The 20,344-nt window shown below is 52.8% G+C and overlaps 6 protein-coding genes across 6 annotated transcripts; 3 read left to right on the top strand and 3 right to left on the bottom strand.

The window, feature by feature from the left end:
• Positions 1 to 213: 213 nt before the first annotated feature.
• Positions 214 to 1,565, top strand: N7474_010004 (Eisosome component PIL1/LSP1 family protein; the record flags this gene model as incomplete). The annotated part of the gene is made up of 4 exons (XM_057201414.1): positions 214 to 331; positions 522 to 655; positions 710 to 893; positions 967 to 1,565. 4 exons carry the CDS (start codon positions 214 to 216, stop codon positions 1,563 to 1,565), a joined length of 1,035 nt encoding a protein of 344 aa, XP_057049401.1.
• A 1,028-nt stretch (positions 1,566 to 2,593) lies between these two features.
• N7474_010003 (uncharacterized protein) lies at positions 2,594 to 5,880 on the top strand (the record flags this gene model as incomplete). The annotated part of the gene is made up of 5 exons (XM_057201413.1): positions 2,594 to 2,651; positions 2,699 to 2,837; positions 2,894 to 3,819; positions 3,871 to 4,613; positions 4,735 to 5,880. 5 exons carry the CDS (start codon positions 2,594 to 2,596, stop codon positions 5,878 to 5,880), a joined length of 3,012 nt encoding a protein of 1,003 aa, XP_057049400.1.
• A 2,027-nt stretch (positions 5,881 to 7,907) lies between these two features.
• Positions 7,908 to 9,318, bottom strand: N7474_010002 (bZIP transcription factor; the record flags this gene model as incomplete). The annotated part of the gene is made up of 2 exons (XM_057201412.1): positions 7,908 to 8,494; positions 9,051 to 9,318. 2 exons carry the CDS (start codon positions 9,316 to 9,318, stop codon positions 7,908 to 7,910), a joined length of 855 nt encoding a protein of 284 aa, XP_057049399.1.
• A 739-nt stretch (positions 9,319 to 10,057) lies between these two features.
• N7474_010001 (Dehydrogenase multihelical) lies at positions 10,058 to 11,090 on the bottom strand (the record flags this gene model as incomplete). Its single annotated transcript, XM_057201411.1, has 2 exons — positions 10,058 to 10,934; positions 10,981 to 11,090. 2 exons carry the CDS (start codon positions 11,088 to 11,090, stop codon positions 10,058 to 10,060), a joined length of 987 nt encoding a protein of 328 aa, XP_057049398.1.
• A 747-nt stretch (positions 11,091 to 11,837) lies between these two features.
• Positions 11,838 to 14,960, top strand: N7474_010000 (transcription factor domain-containing protein; the record flags this gene model as incomplete). The annotated part of the gene is made up of 5 exons (XM_057201410.1): positions 11,838 to 11,963; positions 12,022 to 12,155; positions 12,205 to 12,479; positions 12,533 to 13,029; positions 13,080 to 14,960. 5 exons carry the CDS (start codon positions 11,838 to 11,840, stop codon positions 14,958 to 14,960), a joined length of 2,913 nt encoding a protein of 970 aa, XP_057049397.1.
• A 488-nt stretch (positions 14,961 to 15,448) lies between these two features.
• N7474_009999 (kinetochore-microtubule binding complex subunit SPC105) lies at positions 15,449 to 20,108 on the bottom strand (the record flags this gene model as incomplete). Its single annotated transcript, XM_057201409.1, has 4 exons — positions 15,449 to 16,212; positions 16,266 to 16,887; positions 16,951 to 19,827; positions 19,887 to 20,108. 4 exons carry the CDS (start codon positions 20,106 to 20,108, stop codon positions 15,449 to 15,451), a joined length of 4,485 nt encoding a protein of 1,494 aa, XP_057049396.1.
• Positions 20,109 to 20,344: the final 236 nt, after the last annotated feature.

Raw genomic sequence — 20,344 nt, 5'->3', positions numbered from 1 at the left:
TCCGAAGCTCCCATCTCCCCACCCAACTCTTTTTTCGCTCACGTCACTACTGCGCAACGCACTTCTGCACGTTTCCCTCCTCCTTTTCTTTCTTTCTTTCTTCCTTCTTCTTTTATCGAAGATTCTCCCGATCCCTCCCCCTTACTTCCTTACTGCCGGTCGATACCCTATTCCGCCCACGCCCCCCCCTGAGCTAAACCCCAGCCACACACCATGCATCGCACCTATTCTATGCGCCAGTCGCGCGCCCCGACCGCCTCGCAGGTCGAGAACCCCCCGCCGCCATTGTCCTCCACCAAGACCAACCGCTGGCTCGGAAAAGGCGGAATCGGTGAGTGCGCATACCCTGGTGTTCGCTGCGGCATTGCTGGTCGGTCGCATTGCCTCCATGGCAGCCTGATCGGTCCAATTCTCCGCGTCCGTGCTCGATCGGGGGCGATGATGGCATGAGAGGAATGCTGTTGAGACGAACACCACACCATTTCCGACGAGATCGCAGTTATGTACTGACAATAGCTCAGGACATGCGTTCCGTAAGAACACCGCCGGTGCCTTCGGGCCCGACCTCGCCCGGAAGCTGTCGCAGCTGGTCAAAATGGAGAAGAACGTCATGCGCAGCATGGAGCTCGTCGCGAGAGAGCGCATGGAGGTGGCGGTAGGTCCATAGCCCGGCGGTGCGCAATTCCTACAGAAACTGAACTGGCAACAGCAACAACTCTCCATCTGGGGCGAGGCCTGCGACGAGGACGTGTCGGATGTGACGGACAAGCTGGGCGTGCTGATCTACGAGATCGGCGAGCTGGAAGACCTGTTTGTCGACCGCTACGACCAGTACCGCGTCACCATCAAGAGCATCCGGAACATCGAAGCATCCGTACAGCCTAGCCGGGACCGTAAGACAGACCCCACCCGTCCCGAAAAGTGGAGATGAGAGAGGAACGAACCATGGGCTGACCCATCCCACAGGCAAGCAGAAGATCACCGACGAAATCGCCAAGCTCAAATACAAGGACCCGCAGTCTCCGCGCATCGTCGTGCTGGAGCAAGAGCTCGTCCGCGCGGAGGCCGAGTCTCTCGTCGCCGAAGCCCAGCTGTCGAACATCACGCGCGAGAAGGTTAAAGCAGCCTTCCAGTACCAGTTCGACGCGCTGCGCGAGCACTGCGAGAAGGTCGCCATTGTAGCCGGCTACGGCAAGCACCTGCTGGACCTGATTGACGACGCGCCAGTGACGCCCGGCGAGACGCGGAACGCGTACGACGGCTACGAGGCCAGCAAGGCAATCATCCAGGACTGTGAGGACGCGCTCAGCAACTGGGTCACGTCCAAGGCGGTGGTCAAGTCCGGGCTGTCGCAGCGCTCGCGCACCCTCTCGCAGCGCCGCCAGGACAACCTCAAGAACCGCGACGGCGGCGTCGATCTATCTGGCCAGGACCAGCCGCTGACTGGCGACCGGGACTCCTGGTTGCCGGCTGATCAGCACCCGAGCTATGAGGAAGGTGAGGAAGGCTCCGTGGAGGGAGAGTTGCGCGGTCGTGAGGAGGAGAGGGAGGCCATCTCGGGGTAATTGATTGCCTGGATGACTCCGATTTCCCGAATACCCCCCGCCACTGTTTGTATCTTCCCTGATGACTCTGACGGCTTTAATTTTTTCTTTTTGTCTGTTTGGTGTCCGTTGTGATTCCACCAAAGTCCAACAATACTCCATTCATTATTGGCTGCTTCTCAATTGATGCCCCTCCCCGGATGCCTCCGTGTTGTTTTTGACTGAGACTTTGATGAAGCTCCGTCGTGTCGTGATAAACGTTCTGTTCCGCCTGCTTGCTTTTGCCTTTCCCTTCAAAGTGTGGAAGTGTGCTGTCTCGCAAGAAAAGGAACCCGATGCGCCGACTGAATCGTTGTTTCTTAATGTAATACCATTTGTGCTTGGTTGGGTGCTTTACTTTTCACTTTTTATGTTCAATGTTCAATGTTTCCTTTTTTTCTTCGAGTTACCTACTTTATGATCTTCTGTCTTTCTATCTAGGAGTTAAGTGTTGGTTGGATACGCTAAGACAGCGGAGGAGGTAATAATGGATATGTCTGCTTGTGCTCTTCTTAAACCTTTTTCTGTAGTCAAATCCTCGGGCTTTAAATGGAGGGGCTAAATTATACTTACTTTGCTGTGCACTCAGGTACAGTCCAGCTCGGGCCCGCCATTACGAGGACTCGACTAGGCATTCTACTCCTTTATAAAACGTCCCCGTCTGGTAAGTCGTCCTTTAGCAAACACAGAGGGACCCATACTTTCCAGAATGACCTTCCTAATAGCCAAACGGCCTCTTCGTTGTCTGCTTCCATAGCAATACAGTGCCAAGACTAGACCAACCTCAAATAGTTAAAACTCCAAATACCCCTGCTCAACACGTCAATAATGGCATAGTGGGGGGCAGTCCCTCGATACAGGGAAGAATTCTAACTAGCTGGCACAGCTGAGCGCTTACATCGTCCGCCAATACCCCTCATTCGTTTTGATACTCCGTGACAGTTTTTTTATCGTCATTTCTATTGTTGCTCCGACACCATATATTTGAGAGAAGGACAGGCGACTAGAACATGGAGTCTCAAGCGTCCACGGGAGACTCTTCCGAGCCGTTGAGAATTCTCTCACTTGGTAAGACCCCTCTTTTCATCTGTCAAGGATCGCTAACATATTTGGAGATGGCGGTGGGATTCGCGGGATTTCAAGCCTCCTTATCTTGGAGGAAATTATGCAAACGATTCGCAAAGTTCGTCAACTGGACCAGGTCCCGCGACCGTGCGACTATTTCGACCTGATCGGGGGTACAAGCACTGGAGGGTAAGTAACGCTATCGGCCTGTGCGCCGAATCAGCTCGCTAATAAACCATTATTAGGATCATTGCTATCATGCTTGGCCGGCTAGGAATGACCGTGGATGAATGCATACGAGCGTACCGGAAGGTTGCGCAGCAGGCGTTTACTCCTAAGCGATCCGCCTCTTTTCTCCCTGCGCCACCGAAAGGAGCTTTCTCCGCTCAAGCGCTCGAAAGTGCCATCAAACAAACAGTTCGAGAGTTCTGCCCGGAGACGGAATGTGTGAGCCGTCGGCGCGAAGACCGTCCGACAACTGATTCGTGTCCGCACACTGACTTGGCCTTCCGCGATCAAAAATGCACAAAGACGGTCGTTTTTGCAATAACTAAGGCTAATATCGACGCAAGCCCCACGCTCTTCGAGACGTACGACACGTCGGCTGCTTTTGACGGATGCACTATATGGCAGGTGGCGCGTGCCACTTCGGCTGCGACTACGTTCTTCAAGTCCATTCAAGTTGGCCGAGATGGGATCGAGTTCATTGATGCTGGTTTCGGGTATAATAATCCATGCGAAGAACTCATCAAGGCAGCTGAACAAACCTTTCCCGAACGCCGGAATCGACTAGTTCTAAGCATTGGGACCGGTCTTGGAAATGTGGTCGATATCAAGGATACGCGGCTGTCGATTATCAAGGCCTTAAAGTCGATGGCTACATCGTCTCAGAAAGTCGCCGCCAACTTGGACCATCGATACGGGGACAGCGACCAGTACTTCCGATTCAACGTGGATCGGGGCCTCGAGGATATCACTTTGTCAGACTGGGAGCAGGCAAGCAAAATCGCCGCTCATACGACAATCTATCTTGCTGCGCAGTCCAGAACGATTGAGAAGTTTGTTCATGTTTTCACGCGGCGCGCAGTGGCGGCAGATAGGCATGGAGTTGAGCCGACCCCCTCTGACGGCCATCAAGCGCAAGGGGGAGATGGAAACAACCTATATGGCCGTTAGTTTAAGAAGATTCTAATCTAATGTCAGACATGCTAACCAGCACTAGACAACCAATTCAAGCCTGTCCATGTTCTTCCCACTATTGCAAACCGCCACTTTAGTGGACGTGACAATACGCTAGCTTTGCTCCAGCAGAAGCTTTTCATCCAGAAGGAAAGCCCAAAGATGGCCCTGTACGGACTAGGGGGTGTCGGCAAAACACAAGTCGCTCTACAGCTTGCGTATTGGGTTAAAAAACATCTGCCAGAGTATTCTATCTTTTGGGTGCCAGTCTTGAGCGAGGCGAGCTTCGAGCAGGCCTACACAGAAATTGGGAGAAAGCTTACAATTCCCAAAATCTCGGACGATGAAACTGTCGTAGAAACGGTGCGCCGGTATCTTTCTTCAGTGGCAGCCGGAATGTGGCTTCTTGTTGTGGACAACGCAGACGACATGGATATGCTTTTCGGTAATGCCGATGTTCCCGGTGGGCTCTACAGGTACTTTCCTACTAGCGACAACGGCGTGACTTTCCTCACTACTCGTTCCCGCGAGGTGGCGGTGGAATTTGCAGAGATGCACATAATTGAACTCCAGAAAATGAACCCGAAAGAAGCAACTGGCCTTTTCAAGAAGGTCGTGAAAGGAGACTTGCTCCGCGATCAGGTGGCAACGACGCAATTGCTTGAAGAGCTCAATTGGCTGCCTCTAGCCATCACGCAGGCGGCTGCATATATGAATAAGACCGATATCTCAACTTCGAGGTACCTTGAGCTAATGCACGGCACTGAAAAGGATAGAATGAATCTCGTGAGCAGGCACTTCCATGATAGCACTCGCTACCCAGAACTCCAAAATGCTATTGCCCCCACATGGCTCATTTCTTTCAACAAGATCAGGGAATCGAACCCTTCCGCCGCTAAAATACTAGAATTCATGTCTTTCATTGAACCAAAAAGCAATCCCCCGATCTATTCTTCCTGTCCTCGACTCAGAGGAGGAAACGGAGTTCGCAATTGGCATGCTCTGTGGCTACGCATTTGTGACCAAGAGAGAAAATGGCAACATGCTTGACATGCACGATCTGGTGCAGCTATCGACGCGACTGTGGTTGCAGAAGGAGGGAAATAAGCTACAGGCTATCCAAAGCTCCACAAGGCATATGGAGATGGTATTTCCATCCAATGATTATACGAACCGTGAGCTCTGGAGGGCATACTTGCCACATGCTCTTAGAATTCTTCGACATGATGAGACAAAAGACATGGATGAGAGATACGAACTATTTGGTTGGATTTCACGGTGTCTGTTGGCAGATGGCCGGGCGAGAGAAGCCGTTGGCTATTCTGAAGAATATTCAAGATGGGAGGAGAGTCACCATGATAATGAAGAACACGCCGATCGACTATTCTCTCAGCATCAGCTCGCAAGCGCATATCTTAAAGCCGGACAAATCAAACAGGCAATAGTACTGCTTAAGCATGTGGTCGCAGTGGAAGAGAAAATACTCGACGAAAAACACCTTGATCGACTCGCATCTCAACATGCACTTGCACTTGCATATCATAACGACGGACAAATCAAGCAGGCAATAGTACTGCTGAAACATGTGGTCGTAGTGCAAGAGAAAACACTTGACGAAAAGCACCGTGGTCGACTAGCGTCTGAGCATGAGCTAGCAAGCGCATATCTCGATGACGGACAGATTGAACAGGCAGTAGAGCTGCTTAAGCATGCGGTCGCAGTGAAAGAGAAAATACTTGACGAAGAGCACCCCGATCGACTAGTATCTCAGCATAAGCTCGCCAGCGCATATCTCAAAGATGGACAAATTAAACAGGCAGTAGGGCTGCTTGAGCATGTGGTCGCAGTGAAAGAGATAACACTTGACAAAGAGCACCCTGAACGACTAGCATCTGAACATGAGCTAGCAAGCGCATATCTCGATGACGGACAGATTAAGCAGGCAGTAGAGCTACTTAAGCATGTGGTCGCAGTGGAAGAGAAAATACTCGACGAAGAGGACCCCGATCGACTCGCATCTCAGCATCTACTCGCAAAAGCGGTCAAGGCATGAAGAAACCCAAGGCGAAGAATAATATATGTCCATCCATTTGATCTAACCATTGGTAGTGATAATGCCATGCAAGCCTTATAATCTGTGTCAGAAGCTTGTAAACGAACCTCTATATCTTATTTGCGCCTCCGCATTCCCAATTTCTCGTTGATCATCCTGAGTGAAAAAAGTCTCTGCATACTCTTATCTCTTAAATGGGACGATGTTGTTGTGCATGACAATCCTACTAAAGAAATAGAGCTAGCGGGTTGTCTGGGCCTAGCGATGTGCAGATAGCCTGTCTTGCCATTAAGGCTTGGAAAAAACCCAAGATTACATTGGCAGAAGGCGATTTTGCAAGGTAACACGCCATGCGTGGCCCTCATCTTTGCAGGTGCGATGGCGGGTACGGTAGTAAGTTGGGAGCGACTCGAGACTAGACTCATCGACTCAACCCCGCAAGCCACACATTCCGGTACTCCTCCAGTATTATCCACTCGGTTACTGGTGTGTGGAGTCCCACAGCATATAACTTATGTGGCAATGAAGGGATCTTGAAAGAGAGAAAATGAAAACGGCGCATATATATGGGAACGATATATATGCTACCGGATTCAGTTTGCGCGGTGTTATCGGGTCTGTCTGTGCTGGGGCTGCGAGGCGTTGCTGTCAGCCACTTTGGAGTCAAACTGTCAGGATTATCCAGTAATTGCGCGGCGTGTTCTGCGTGACGTCGCCTACCACCGGGCAGTCGAGATCGCAAGGCGAAAGGGCCATACTAAGTTGCCAATCCGCGACGACATGTTCTCCAGAATTGTCTCTCCCTGAGAGCTAAGCCTTTTTATCAGAGGCGGAACTGACCTTCTCCGCTAGTAATTTGGATGCCAAATGATGATATGCAGATTTCTGATTCTTAGTAATTCTGACAATCTGGATTAACTTACTTATAGTTAAGTTAGGGCCATCCTGCGTGGACCCCCTCCACCACCTGGCCCTAGCTTTAGATCGATTGCGTATCTTATTACTAGTGAACTAATGGTAATATACTAGACATGTGGCTAATTTCTTAACTACCCAATACATAAGTTATGAAGGGACGATGTGCGTTTCGTTTGGTAGGCGTACTCTGGCCGCTTATCCCTGGACTTAGGATAGGCATAGTGAGCGAATCAGGGCGATCAGAGAGTGGATTAGGCCACTTAGAGGAGTAGTCAGGTGATGCTCAGTGAGCGGATCCATGTGATTATGTCATGCTCCATGAACCGATCAGGACGCTCAGCGCCGTGCTCAGTTCTACTCAGCGAGCAAGCAGTGAGCAGCACTGAAACGGAAAGAGCAAGTCACAGGGCGGCAGACATTATCCTCTCTATACGCACTTCACTTCGGATCCAAACCCATGAATTGAAAAAAAAAAAAAAAAAAAAAAAAAAAAAATTGGAACATCGTGAAAAAAAGGACTTGGAACCAGACAGGCAGCTAAGGAGAAACCAAACCACACAACATCGATCTACTTTCATGTCAAGGTTCGCTCACACAACACCGCCGTCGATTTATTCTCCCGTTTCCTCCCCTGAGATTTGGGGGGAAGAAAACACGCCAGAAAGACAATAGCAATGGAGGATAAAAAGGGGGCCTGGGGTCAGGAGTAGGATAAGAAGAACCAGGCGCGAGGGAGGTTTCGGGGGTAGAGAGTAGAAAGAAGCAAAAAAACAACCAAATAGCCAAGGAATCCCGAAGTTCAGCATAAAAAGGCACAGACCAAGACCGAGACCGCCCAGAGCAAAGAAAAAGCCACGGTCGGGAGAATATCCAGGGTCCGAGCAGAATTGGAAAGGTCGTGACATCGTCAGCCGTCTCTGAAGATGAGGGGAGGTAAAGAGAGCACACTCGAAGGTGGACAGGATAGAACCCGCATGCAAATCAAAAACAAAAGTAATCTTTGATAGTTGCTCGGGGCATACGCTCAGGGCAAATAACAGCAACAGCACAGAGATGATACAGGAATAGCAAGCCAAACACCAAAACCAACAAAACTTTGTCTTTGCATATCACTCATCAGTGCCGACGCCCTTCTTTTTAGGTTGAATATGTTTTTGACCGGAGCCGCTGGAGCCACTGGAACTGGAGTTCTTCTGCTTCAGGGCAGTGCCGTCACTAGGAGGTGGAGGCATAGTGCGGGTGGAAGTAGCCTCATGTTTTTCGGTCAGGAGATTCTTGAGCCAGCGATTCTCCATCTCGAGCTGGGCCACGCGAGCCTCCAGGGAAGCGTTCTTCTCTGTAGTCTCACGGACGGTGCGCTCGAGAACCTGCTCGCGCTGCTTCTTCTTCATGCGGAAGCGGGCGGATGCGGCAGTGTTGCGGCGACGACGGTCCTCCTCGGCAGCGACGCGGCCATGCTCCTCCTGATTGAGGGCGGCGGCGATGCGGTCGCCGGGGATGGACGTGGAGTACTTGGCGTTGCTCATCTGGCCATTCGGCGGCGAGATGGACGACGACACATCCGAGGGCGTCAGAGCCCCTGGGGCATGGCCCAGCTCGTCCGGCGCGAACGGCACGGGCGGGTAGATCGAGTGAGCCGAGTACGGCATCATATGATCGGGAATGGAGTAGTTGATGGACTTGTCTCCCGTGGCGCCTAGGGGGAAAGTAAGCACTGATTCAAGGCTTTGTGATGCAGCGGAAGAAGAAGAGAGAGTCCCATGGAGGGAAGCGCAGAGCACGCAACCATCTCGAAAAAGGGAAGAAAAAGGGTTCTTCTGGGGAAGGATGAGGGGGGCACAGCATAAGAGGGCCGGTTAAGCCAGGGTCCTGCAGTCATGGCTGCCTGTCCTCGGTAGTCATTTTGATGCGCGATGGCGTGCTCACTATCGAGCAGGACCGGTGATCTCATATTCCCACAATGAGCAGAAATGAAATCTCCGTGCGAGAGGCTCGTGGCAATTTTTTGAGGGGTACCAAAAAAATCCAGCCACGTTTTTGCGGACAGGGGGAAATTGAGGCCCTGGCTTAACCGGATGATACAGGTGGAATAGGATTTGGAAAGAGAACTGGTCCCTCAACAGATGCAATCATGCTGCAGCTTTCTGTCTGAGCGTCTTGCGATGTGTCTCAAGACGAACCACCAAGCATGCCGATGGCGCAAGAACTGCCATCTCTGGCAACAATGACAAAATAAAAAAGCTTCAACATACCATGATAGGGATATCCGCGGAGATCTAGCGAAGTGCGCTCGTCTTCTATGCTATCGTACGAGCTGACGGAAAGTCCGCCCATGCCCTCAGTCTGATCGTAATCCATATTGACGTTGGCAAACGGGACCAGCCCGGTGTCCCCATCAAATGAATAGTGCCGAGTCTTGGCCGCAGGATCGTGACGCGAGAGCAAGAAGTTGAAATTCTCGATCTTATCGAACGCCGGGCCAGGCAGATGAGGGACCTGAGGCTGTTGTTCCTCAGGCATGGTTGGATGAAAAAGGAAGAGGGAACGAGGGGGAGAAGAAAGGGAAAAAAAGGGCCCTCGGCCTCTGATGCCAGTTTAGGGTTAAGAGTGAGAGGAGGGGGAAGGCGACAAGGACCAAATCAGACCCCAGACCAGTGAAGGAGGGGAGGTACTTTCTCCCCGAGAAGATGATTGACTGATTGATTGAGCACGACAGAGACACGAGGAAGGATTATTCCATTGCCTGTCGCATACCGCGGGAATAACGCCACGTACGCAAGGAAAAGTAGGGGAAAAGGGGGAGAGCGACCGGGTGTGTAGAGACACAGATCGCCTGGGAAAGTGAGGCTAGTCGATGATCTGATGAAATGGAGAAATGTCGTGATCGGGGGCGCTGGTTCGCCCGCGGGTGCGGCCAGGGGGGGTCGCTTCACCGCTCTGGGAAGCAGCCCTAATTCAGGGCGACGGGGAGGGATTTGAAGGGAAGAAAAAGGTTGTGCGAGTCAAATGATGAATGGAATCGTCTGGCCAGAAGATTCCCCGGATTGATGTACGGAGCAGAAAATAATAAGAACAAAAGGGGGTTGTTCTCGGTCTTTCTTGATTACTTGTGATTACTGGTGTCAGACTCCGCCTCGCCCACAATCACACCCTCGGAGCCCGTCTCCACTGCTGATGACGCGGATTTATTACTTGTAAAGTACCAAAGCTTGGCACTTTATTACAATCCCAAACACCGCCCGCGCCGATCAGAGCAACCCTATGACATACGTGGTTCCAACATTCGGGCAATGATCTGGGCGGCATCTTCAACGGTCGTGCCTCGTGTGCGATGTTCCACACGTTCCTCGCCGAGGACCGTCTCCTCCGCGATGGCCCGATATATCTCTGCAAAGGCCCCGTACACTCGGGCCCCTGTTCCGCCCCAATGGCCATCCGTATCGAACGCCTCCCCGATTCCGCTCATTTCATCCACCCAGCGGTATGCTTTGGGGCTCATGCCGATCACTCCATTGCGGGCCAGCGCGGCTGTCCTCGGCGAATACTGATCGAGATGTTGGAGTAACTCCGGCAGACAATCGGCCTGCTGGGCGGTGGAGAACGACAAGATAGACAACGCCGTCAGGCCCTTGGTTAGGCTGGCGAAACTGAGTTTCAGCGTCGACGCACCGCCAATCCGCGGCGAAACGATCTTCATGTTCACCACGTCGGCCAGACCGGCAAACGTGGGGGGCAAGGACTCCGTCGCGGCGCCCGAAAGTACGACGCTAGGTTTCGTCCACGCTCCGTCCTCTGTGTTCTTCTGCGCCGGCGGGCCCCCAATGATCCCGCCGTCCAGACAGTGGCACTGCACTGACGTGGCGGACTCGTCGCGAAACAGCGCCGCGATCTCCTCCGCCAATCGCGGGGATGTCGCATTGAGTTCAAGGAAGTAGAGCGGACCACTGCCCTCGACAGCGGCTCGGAGTGCTCCCGTATCCGGTAACCTGCATGCCTCCGCTACGCGTCGTCCCGTCGCCAGTGCGTCCCGCGGCGGCACGATAGAAAAGATATAGTCCGCTTGGACGACGAGCTCTTGGTCGGACGGGAGGGTCTCGATGGCCGCTAAGCGAATACGCGCGAGTGTATTTTCACTGCTTGCTTGTCAGCACCATCTTACATGCCCTAGAGAGATTAACTTACCTTCTCCCCGCTCCGACGGTCACTACACGGTAGCCGTGGGCTTTCAACAGTTTGGCAATCCCCAGCCCCATATCTCCTATCGAGAGGATCCCAACAGTAGTAGTACGCATGATGTCGGTGGTGGTTACTGTAGTTACTCAGTTCTGAATGTCTGTCAGCTCTGATATCTTTCTCGCTCTGCCGGGTGCATTTGTCAGCTCCTCCTGGCCTGGGTGTTTCTGGCTAAAACGGTTCAGGTTTGATTAAGCTTATATAGTCCTCACTCGGCAAAGTCCGTGCCTTGAATGCATTATTTACCTGAATTCCTTGTTTCCTTTTCCTGCTGAGTTGGTTGGCCGGCATGTCGCCCTGGTAGAGATGTAAGTCTGGATATATCCAGGATCGAAGCGCACAAGATTATATTGCTGATCGCCAAAACGCATAATCATTTCAGTCAAGATCCAATCTATTAGATCGCCCGCGCGCAGGCTGGGTGACTCGATTAGGTATATCCGTCTAAGGTTCGTGGAGGTACATGAAGGTACATATTTCCCCAGCTTTTATTCGAACAGCGAACAAGTCACTCCGAAGTACCCCTGATAATGAACGGAGTCCGGATGTGCCGACACTTCCGACCCCCGCGACCCAACATCGCCTCATTATTAATCGCCTAGAACTTTGCTTGCAAAACTCGAAATCCCATCGGACCCTGCAGAATCTCTTGGATTTCTCCGAGAATAAATAACTTAATATCCATTCTATTGGTCGGACGGCCGCGATGCGATCTTCATCCTAAGGGGAAAAAATACACACCAAAAAGGCTTGGCATGAACGTCCTGAGCGGCGGAACGTCCGCGCTATAATCGCAGTGGCTGACGATGCCGAACTCCACGCCACCACTGGCTGTGGATGCGGCTGTTCCTGAGGAAATGGATGAGGATGCGAATCCGAGTGCGAAGGATGGCACAGCTGAGAATGCGGGGACCGCGAGACGCAGTCTGAAGGTATGGCTGATGCCTTCCTTATCTTTTCCCCGGGACGGAGGCTGACATGTTTTGATAGGCTTGCGAGATGTGTTATCGGAAGAAGACCAGGTGTGAAGTGGACGGGTCAAATCCAGTCTGTCTTCAATGCATGCGGAGGAGCACCAAGTGTGTTTTCCCCTCGAGGAAGGAGAAACGTGCAGGTCTGAAACGGTAAGTGTCACCGACCGACCCCTGACAGTTCTTTTCTGACAGCTGGCAGAAAACAATATGTTCGTTCTTTGAAGGAACGTCTGGAGAGACTAGAGTCTCTGTTGAAGACGGCCGGCATCTTGGATGAAAAGGCCATGAGCGAGGAGTTGTCCGATGACGATGATGATGAGCCGGCAGATGAAGATTCGGAGACTGAAACGATGCAGCCCGAAGAGTCTCCTCGAGGTACCGGTGCTACTACGGTGCTCGGTAAACCATCTCCAGGTACTGGAGTCCTGGGACATGCCTTCAAGTTTGACGGTCGAGATGACTCGCGATATTTTGGTAGGAAATTTTCCCTTCTGACATATATAACAAACGACTCATCTCCAAAACAGGCCGCGCTTCTTCGCTCTCGATCCTGTCGCCACAAGGGATCGAGTGGATAAAACGCAAGACAGGAGACGTCAGCTTCCTGAAGGTCTTATTCTCTGATTCTGCTCGCGACTCTCCATGGAACCACTGGCGACCAGATGTATTCCATGACCTTTTTGCCTCAAAAGTATTCAAGCCTCTACCGTCCAGATCAGAAGTGTTTTCCCTGATGAAAGACTTCTTTCGCACGGCGAATCGGCTGTTTCCGATCTTCCACGAGGAAACCTTCATGCGCATGGTGGAATGGCAGTATACCCAACAGACATGCGACGATGCCGCGCGGTGGGCGAGTATTAACATAATCTTATCTCTGGCATACGAGTATCGGTTCTCGAATAGCCTGAAGCCGGAAAAGGACCGTGAAAGGGCCTGGATGTACTTCAAGAATGCCATCTCCGTCTTTACGGAGCTGACACTTCGGCGGACCGATCTTTTAAGTGTCCAGGCCCTATTAGGAATGGTAAGCATTATAGGGGTTTGATATGAAATATGCGCTGACACCCATTTCAGGCTTTCTTCCTGCGAGGCAATTCCGGCACGCAGTCTGCCCTGCCCATAGTGACTGCTGCCATGCGCTCATGTCAGCGGATGGGACTCCATCGGGATATTCCACGACCCGAACTCCCCCCAGCAGAGCAGGAGCAACGAAAGCGTGTTTTCTGGATCGCATACATCCTTGACCAAAGCACATGTCTACGCGCTGGAACCGCGCCATCGCAACACCTGGACGACTTTGACGTCGCTCTGCCCGCAGATGCAGTAGGCGACGAAGATTCCGTGGAGTCCAACAATATTCCATTTTTCCGGCAGCTGTGCCGTCTGACGATCATCAAGAGCCGCATTTACAGTAGACTCTACTCCACGAAAGCGCTTCAAAGATCGCCCAAGGAAGTGCATCGCACTGTCAAGGAACTGCACACCGAACTCGAGGAATGGCGGCGCCAACATCCTCTTCTCAACGAGCCGAAACAAAAAGTCGCTGACAATGATTTCCTGTATGGGTTTGCGTCTGTCGGTCTGCATTTCGTCTATTACAATGCCCTGATCATGATCCATCGCATACCTCTTCTGATGAACTACCTATACTTGAGTCGCCTCCCCAATGCATCTGGTAAGAAGCAGGCGCTGAGTGCACAGGCATCCTCATCTGCTGCTATTTGTGTCCAGGCTGCACGGGATACACTCAAGCTGGTGAACAACATGCCATGGGGGGATATCGCATGGATCTGGTCTCTGCTCTACTATGTGTTTCTGGCAGTAGCGACAATCTTCTCGAATACCATCCGCGACCACGACCACCCGCATACCCGAGAAGATCTCCAGTCCTTGAACATGGCCGCCACATTCTTTGCCACCCTCATCCCCGGCGATGGACCGAGCAACTACGCCGGATTCATGACCCGCATGAGCGCAAACCTCGAGCGCATCGCCCGGATGGTTGTCGAGAAAGACGAGAGAATGGCGCGCGATCTAGAAAGCAAGGACAAAGAGCGTCGCGCTCCGGGAAGCAGGCGACAAAATTCTCGAGCATCTCTAGCTCCCTCATCGAGGCCACGGCATCGCTCTACGACAACACGCACAGCCACGACGACTCCCGGGACTGCGGCCGTCCTCCAGCAAGGAATGCCCAGAATGCCATCTGCATCGACTACCGCAGGAACTTACATACCAGATATAAGCATCCCCGAACCAGTCGAGGGTCTACCACCTGTTAACTCGTCAGGATACGTTGTGCCAATGAGCCCGGGTGATACCTCCCAAGACCCGACCAGCCATACAAACCCAACCACCACCCTCGACGACAGCAACTTTCCTACAGGAGCCGCCATACCAACCTGGCAACAAATGGGCCAAACTCCGTCCCCACTGGAAATGGAAAATATGCAGTCCCCCTTCTCGCACAACAGCAGCGCCGCAACGGCGTCCACTGGCCCCGCCATTCCCGAATTCTGGCAAATCCCGCTAACAGCGGATTGGGAATTCGGAAGCAATCTCTGGGCAGGTCTCTTCCCCGCAGAACACGATTTCCCAGGGGGACCAGAACCAGCAGCAGAGCTGAACCAGTCCCAGCACGACCCCTATTTCCACCATTACCAACAACATCAGCATCTCGACCCAGCCGCCGCATCATCATCATCCTCATCCATGCCCATTCTCAGCGCCCAATCATTTCTGACCGATGGGCCCACGGCTAATCCCGATGCCGGCTCGGGCGGCGGTGCGAGACAACATCCTGGTGATGATGATGACAGGTATGGAATTGAGTATATACGGTATGCGTTTGGGATGACGGCACCGGAGGACCAGGATCAGAGGCAGGGATTGGAGCAGGGGCAGCAGAGTCAGGAAGAGGGGCAGGAGTGGACTCCGGGGTTTCTGGGGTTGTTTTAGATAACTATAATACTGGATGATGTACTGATGTATTCTCCAGTCTTAATTCGGCAAAATTTTGGGGAATTTTCGGGTATCGGATAGGTACTTACTTACTTACTAGGCGTGCTTTATGAAAGGATTTGGATATATACGATGGGATAGGAATAACATTGTGGTAAATATGAATAGATTGCGTCTGGAACGAACAGGTTCAACTGGGTTAGGCGTTGCGCTGTACTACACTATTAGTTCCGTCTCTGCGCCTGAATGAGGAACACAACAAGTGGCTTGAGTGCAATGTCATCATATGAATCAATTCATCGAAAAGAAAAGGCTCAAATAAACAAGAACAAGCATTAAACACCGAAAAAACCTCGCTTGTCCCGTGAAAAGGGAAACTCCAAAGTCAGCCGATTCCCACCCACTCCATATCAAACCCCATCCATTCTGCGCCGTGGAATAAAGAATCAAAAAATAACACTCCCCCGAGAATCATAAATCAAAATTCAAAACACTGAGCCTTCGAGCACCCGCACAGCTTTACACCACACCCCATTCCCAAGCTGAGAATCATCCTCACCATCAGTCTGCTTCGCCAGCCCCTTGCCGAGAATAGTCTTCATGTCTGCATTAGCGAGACCGGACTTATTTCCCGAGCCAAAACCATAGACCTTCGTTGCGAGGACATCGACGTCGAAGTCCAGAGATCCGATAGGCAAGGCAGCACTATTCTCGCTTCGAATGCGCGTGCGCACGCTAAAGTCAACGTCGATTCTCTTCGCACTAGCAGTAGACTTTGCAGCGGAGCCCTTGCGACCCGGGGTGGATGACGAGGCAGTGCCTAGAAGCGTGCAGCGCGCGCGGAGGGAGAGGGACTTCTCTTCGGGCCCGGAGAGGGTCAGGCGCGTGACGCCGCAGAATTCAAGCATGCGGGCTTCGTTTTCGAGGCCGAGCATGCGGTTCCACGCGTCGGTAATGAAGCGGAGGAGCTGTTTCGGGGAGATGCGGGATTGCTGGATGGTTGAGAGGTGGTGTTGGAGGCATTGGAGGACTAAGGAGGCGATGGGGGAGATGTTCTTGCTCTTGGAGATCAGCTCGAGAGGGAGATCGGTCTGAGTGGCGTTCCTGACGGCGAATGCTTGAGGGTGGAACTTTAGTTGCAGCTGATCGCGGTATGACATGCACAGCAGCGGTCCCGTTGTCGAGTCGGATGGGGCAGACGCTGAAACGATCGACCAGCCAGTTTGGCGCTCGATTCGTTGGACGGAGGCTATTGTGAGAGATTAGTACTGAATCTGGCCAAACTCTTGGAGACAAGCCCACCTTTCAGAGCGCTGATCTCCCGCGCACTCCACCCACGACACTCCTCCTTCACACGCTCTGCCTCCTGGATCTGAGCCAGGTACTCGGCGCGCACTTCCGCCCCGGCCTCAATCTTGCTAGTCCTCTCCTTAAGTTCTCCCTGAAATTGTTGTAGCTCCCTCTTCTTCGCCTCGATCTCAGCTTCCACGCCAGAAAGCTTTAGCCGCGCATCACGCAGCTCATTCTGGTCACAATTCTCCATCTCGTCAACAAGCAGTTGGAGATTGGCAGCTTCCTGCTCCAGAGAGCCATGTTTCTCAACTAACGGAGGGACGGTGCTGTTGAGAAGCTTCTCGCGTTTCGTCAACAGAGCATCGTCGGCCTTCATCTCTTCCACGTGTCGGTTGAGCCCCTCCTTCAGCCCCTCGAGGAGTTTCATCCGCCATTCGTACCAAGTAGCCTTGCTGAGCAGCCGGGCATGGGTCTTGACGTTTCGGAATTGGTTGTCCATAATAACCCTGATGTCTGGAGGAGCCATGACATACTCACGGAATAGGGGAGGGTTGTCATTGCAGGTTTCGGCCTCAATGGACCTAATCACCTGGCGACCCTCTGAGATGTAGGACTTCAACTCCCGGCAGGACTAGAATGGGATGTAAGTAAGAATTCAACATGACGGAAAGGAAAAGAAAGGGAAAGAACTTACGTGCTGGTACAGCTCGAGCATAGGAACTGTACAGAATCCAGCTGCGACACAATCATCAAAGGTAACGGTGCCCGGCTTGGGGACGCGCTCCCCAGAACGCCTGCTCCTGCTCAGCCTCTTGGTAGCGCTGCCGGGCGCAATGGTGTGCCTTCTCTTGGTCGTCGTGAGTTCCATGAAATGGATGTTGGTCATGTTCAGGAAGTCTTGTAGCTCAATCGGTTCGTATTCGCCATCAACTTCCTCGGCTGGGGTATCTTCTTCCTGCTCTGGTTGCTGGGGATCAGAATCAATATGCAGGGAATCGATTCCATTCTTCAGAGGAGTCGTCGATGTCTTGGAGGCCCTCTGTGGCTCTTGCGTAGGCGTAGCACTGCCCTTGAGAGGCGAAGAGCGAAGAGGCGAACGCATCGTCCGGGGAGCTGTTTCATCCTTAAAGGTGTGTGGTGGCAACCGAACTCCCTTAACGGGACTAACGTCGTGACCTCGCAGTCGCTTGGGGGAGTGCTCTGCTTCTTCTTCATCCGTGTCGAGCTCCACTGGCCGCTTTCCAAGGACTCCGCGAGCGGCGCCGACGTGAAGACTCTTTCGGTTGCCAACTCTGGTCTTCTTGGGACTGAGGCTTGAGATCATATTCTTCAAGTTTGCAGTCACATCCTTTTCCCCTGACTGTGACGACCGGATATGGCCATCTTCCCGGAGTTCCTCTTCTTCACGGGCACGTTCCTCCTCCTCTTGGAGTTTCAGCGGGTCTTCAAAACGCACACCACCACGCGCTCTATCCTGGGGGACAAACTGTGGGGTGTTTTCCCCAAGCGACAGTCGTTTATCAAGAATGGCAGCCACGCGAGGAGATCCAAGACCCTCTTTGTCGATACCAAGCCCGGAAGAGCGGCGGCCCTCACGGGGTTGCAACACGACGAGTGGTGTGGACTGACCGGTGGCTGCGTTCTGTTCAAATATGCTCTGGCGCAAAGACTTGCGTTTATCGGAAGATTGCGAAATCTCCGGCTGGAAGAGTTTCTTTGGCGAGGCGCTCCTGAAAGTAACATTGGCTGACGGAGGAGTCTTGCTGGGAGTAGTTGGCTTCACCCGAGGAGTTGTCTGTTTCGAAGGAGTCGTTGGCTTCTTGGCTGGCGAGCGCAATCGGGTTGCCGACACAGGGGTGCTCGAGGCCCCTAGGGCAGAGCTACGTCGTGAAGGTCTGGACCTCACACTAGCCAAGCTGGGGCTTCCATTTTCAGAAGCAACGGCGGCCACATGGAAGTTTAGCGGTGATTTGGCAGGAGACTTGGCAGGAGATTGGATGACATTCTCCTGAAATGGTGAGCTGTTCAATTGCCCAGACTCGGTCTCAAGCTCCATGAGTCTCTTCGCCTGCGCCTTATCACTGGCTTCCACCCCCGACGGAAGAATACCACCAATCGCACCGGTCATCTCCATGTCCATGTCCATGTCGTCGTCAGATCCCATGCCCGTTTCCATGTAGTCCGACTGTGGGGTGGTGTTCTCAGCATTTCGGCTCAGCACTCCGCCAACAACTCCGGTGAATTCCATGGTCATATCCTCATCTTCGTTGGCATTGTTGGGAGCAGTCGGGGGCGCAATGCCTCCAACCACATTGGTCATCTCCATAGTTTGGTCATCATAGTTGGATTGTTCGCCAGACGACTTGCGACGGACCTCGCTCTTACGACGGCCAGCAGACTGGCCAAGGATGCGTCCTACCGCGTTTGTCACATCCATACTGAGATCCTCATCTTCATCGGTGTCATCGGACTCTGGGAAGGTTTGCGGACGAGCAGCGGCCTTGGATGGGTCCACATTCTCCTGGTCGTGCCGAGCGCTGATGTCTTCCCAGTCAAAGCTCTGCCGTTGGCCCTTTTTGATCCATGGCTGAAATGCGCCAGTGATTTCTTGATCTGCAATTTCCATGGACATTTCGCCATCGTCTTCGTCAACGGCGCGGGTCCCAGCTTCTCGTGCTGCCTGTTGTAATGCTTCGTTAAGCCTGGCACTGGAGCTAGAGCGCGACGATGTGTCGGTCATATCCTCCATACTCATAGCAGTGCTCTCGGCGTCGAATCCATCTTCAGATACGGAGGATCTCTCATCAACCTCGTTCTCTGCAGCCATGCTCTGTGCACCGGTATCCTCGCTTCCAGAAACAGAACTGCCGCTGAAAGGGCTGGAAGATAGATTGTGAGAGACTTCACGGGTGCCAGAGGCTATCTGTTGCAGATCCTGCTGGCGAACGGGAGAGAATCCGAATTCTGACTCCGCTGGCGAGGAGGGAGCTTCGGCCGCGGGGGTGGAAGGAAGCGGTTTGTTTGAAGTGTCGGCAAGAGATGAGGCTCGTCTGGTTGAATTCGCAGTAGATGAAGAGGTCGAATCGTCGAGGATTTCGTTTACGTTCCATGTGTGCAAGGTTGCCTCCGGAGCAAACGACACTCGGCGGTTGGCTGAATGAATCCAAGTCAGCACTATTCTTTCTTGAAGGCCAGTACGATACATACCCAGCGACTTGCGTCGCGCTTCTCGCTTCTCTAGCATGCTCTGATTTTCGCGCTCCCGGCGCTCTTTATCGTCACGCTCTTTGGTAGCGGCCATTTCGTCGCGAATGGCAGACGTCGCGTTGAAGGTGTCGAATGGATTGGTCAGGTTCGCATTTGCTGTCCCCGAGGGTTGCGGTGTCGTTTCAAAGTCGATCAGTAAACCCTCCTTGCCTCGGCCATCACTATCCGCGGTGCCATCGTGGCTTTGCGGGACATTGCGAGCTGGAGTCCGCTTGTTGCGTGTTTCCTCAAAAGACGGGATGTTTCGTACGGACACGGGAATTGTGGGCTTCAGAATCGATTTGAGTGGAAAGGAGGCTGTGGACTAGAAAAGCGCTCGAGTCAATGTTGTTTCCTTGGATTGATGCACGGAGTATGATTTACCTTGCGACGATTACCATTGGAATTCTGCAGCGCATCCAGCCCACCAGGTCCCAGACTCTTACTGCGGGACTTCTTGTCCTTCACGGCTTGCTTAGAGTTGAGCCCCGTGCCGATGTCTGCCGTCGCATTCTCCTTATCAAGAGACGTCGTCTTGGATCGCGGTACATGGGCGATGGAGCGGCGAGAGCGCACGCGCGCAGCCGCGTCTGTTCGGGATGACATGGGGACAATAACAAGTCCAGGCCCAGGCAGGTCCCCGAAGCAGGCCGAACTGGTGAAAGGTGTGAGTACACTCAGTTGTTGTTGTTGTTGTCGTTGTTGTTTGTCTTCACTTGTCGATCGACCGCGTCTGGGCCAACCGGTCACGTGACGTAAACAAAGAATCGGGTAGCCCTAGCCCTAGCCCCAATTGGGACTAGTGTCCGCACAGTCAACGACACACTTTGAATCTTTTCTCC

This window comes from Penicillium riverlandense, assembly GCF_028828495.1.
Source record: "Penicillium riverlandense strain IBT 135883 chromosome Unknown utg000008l_segment0_segment0, whole genome shotgun sequence".
Classification (NCBI taxonomy): Eukaryota; Fungi; Ascomycota; class Eurotiomycetes; order Eurotiales; family Aspergillaceae; genus Penicillium; species Penicillium riverlandense.
The sequence above is the reverse complement of the archived record's forward strand: the minus strand, read 5'-3'. Positions and strand labels throughout refer to the sequence as shown.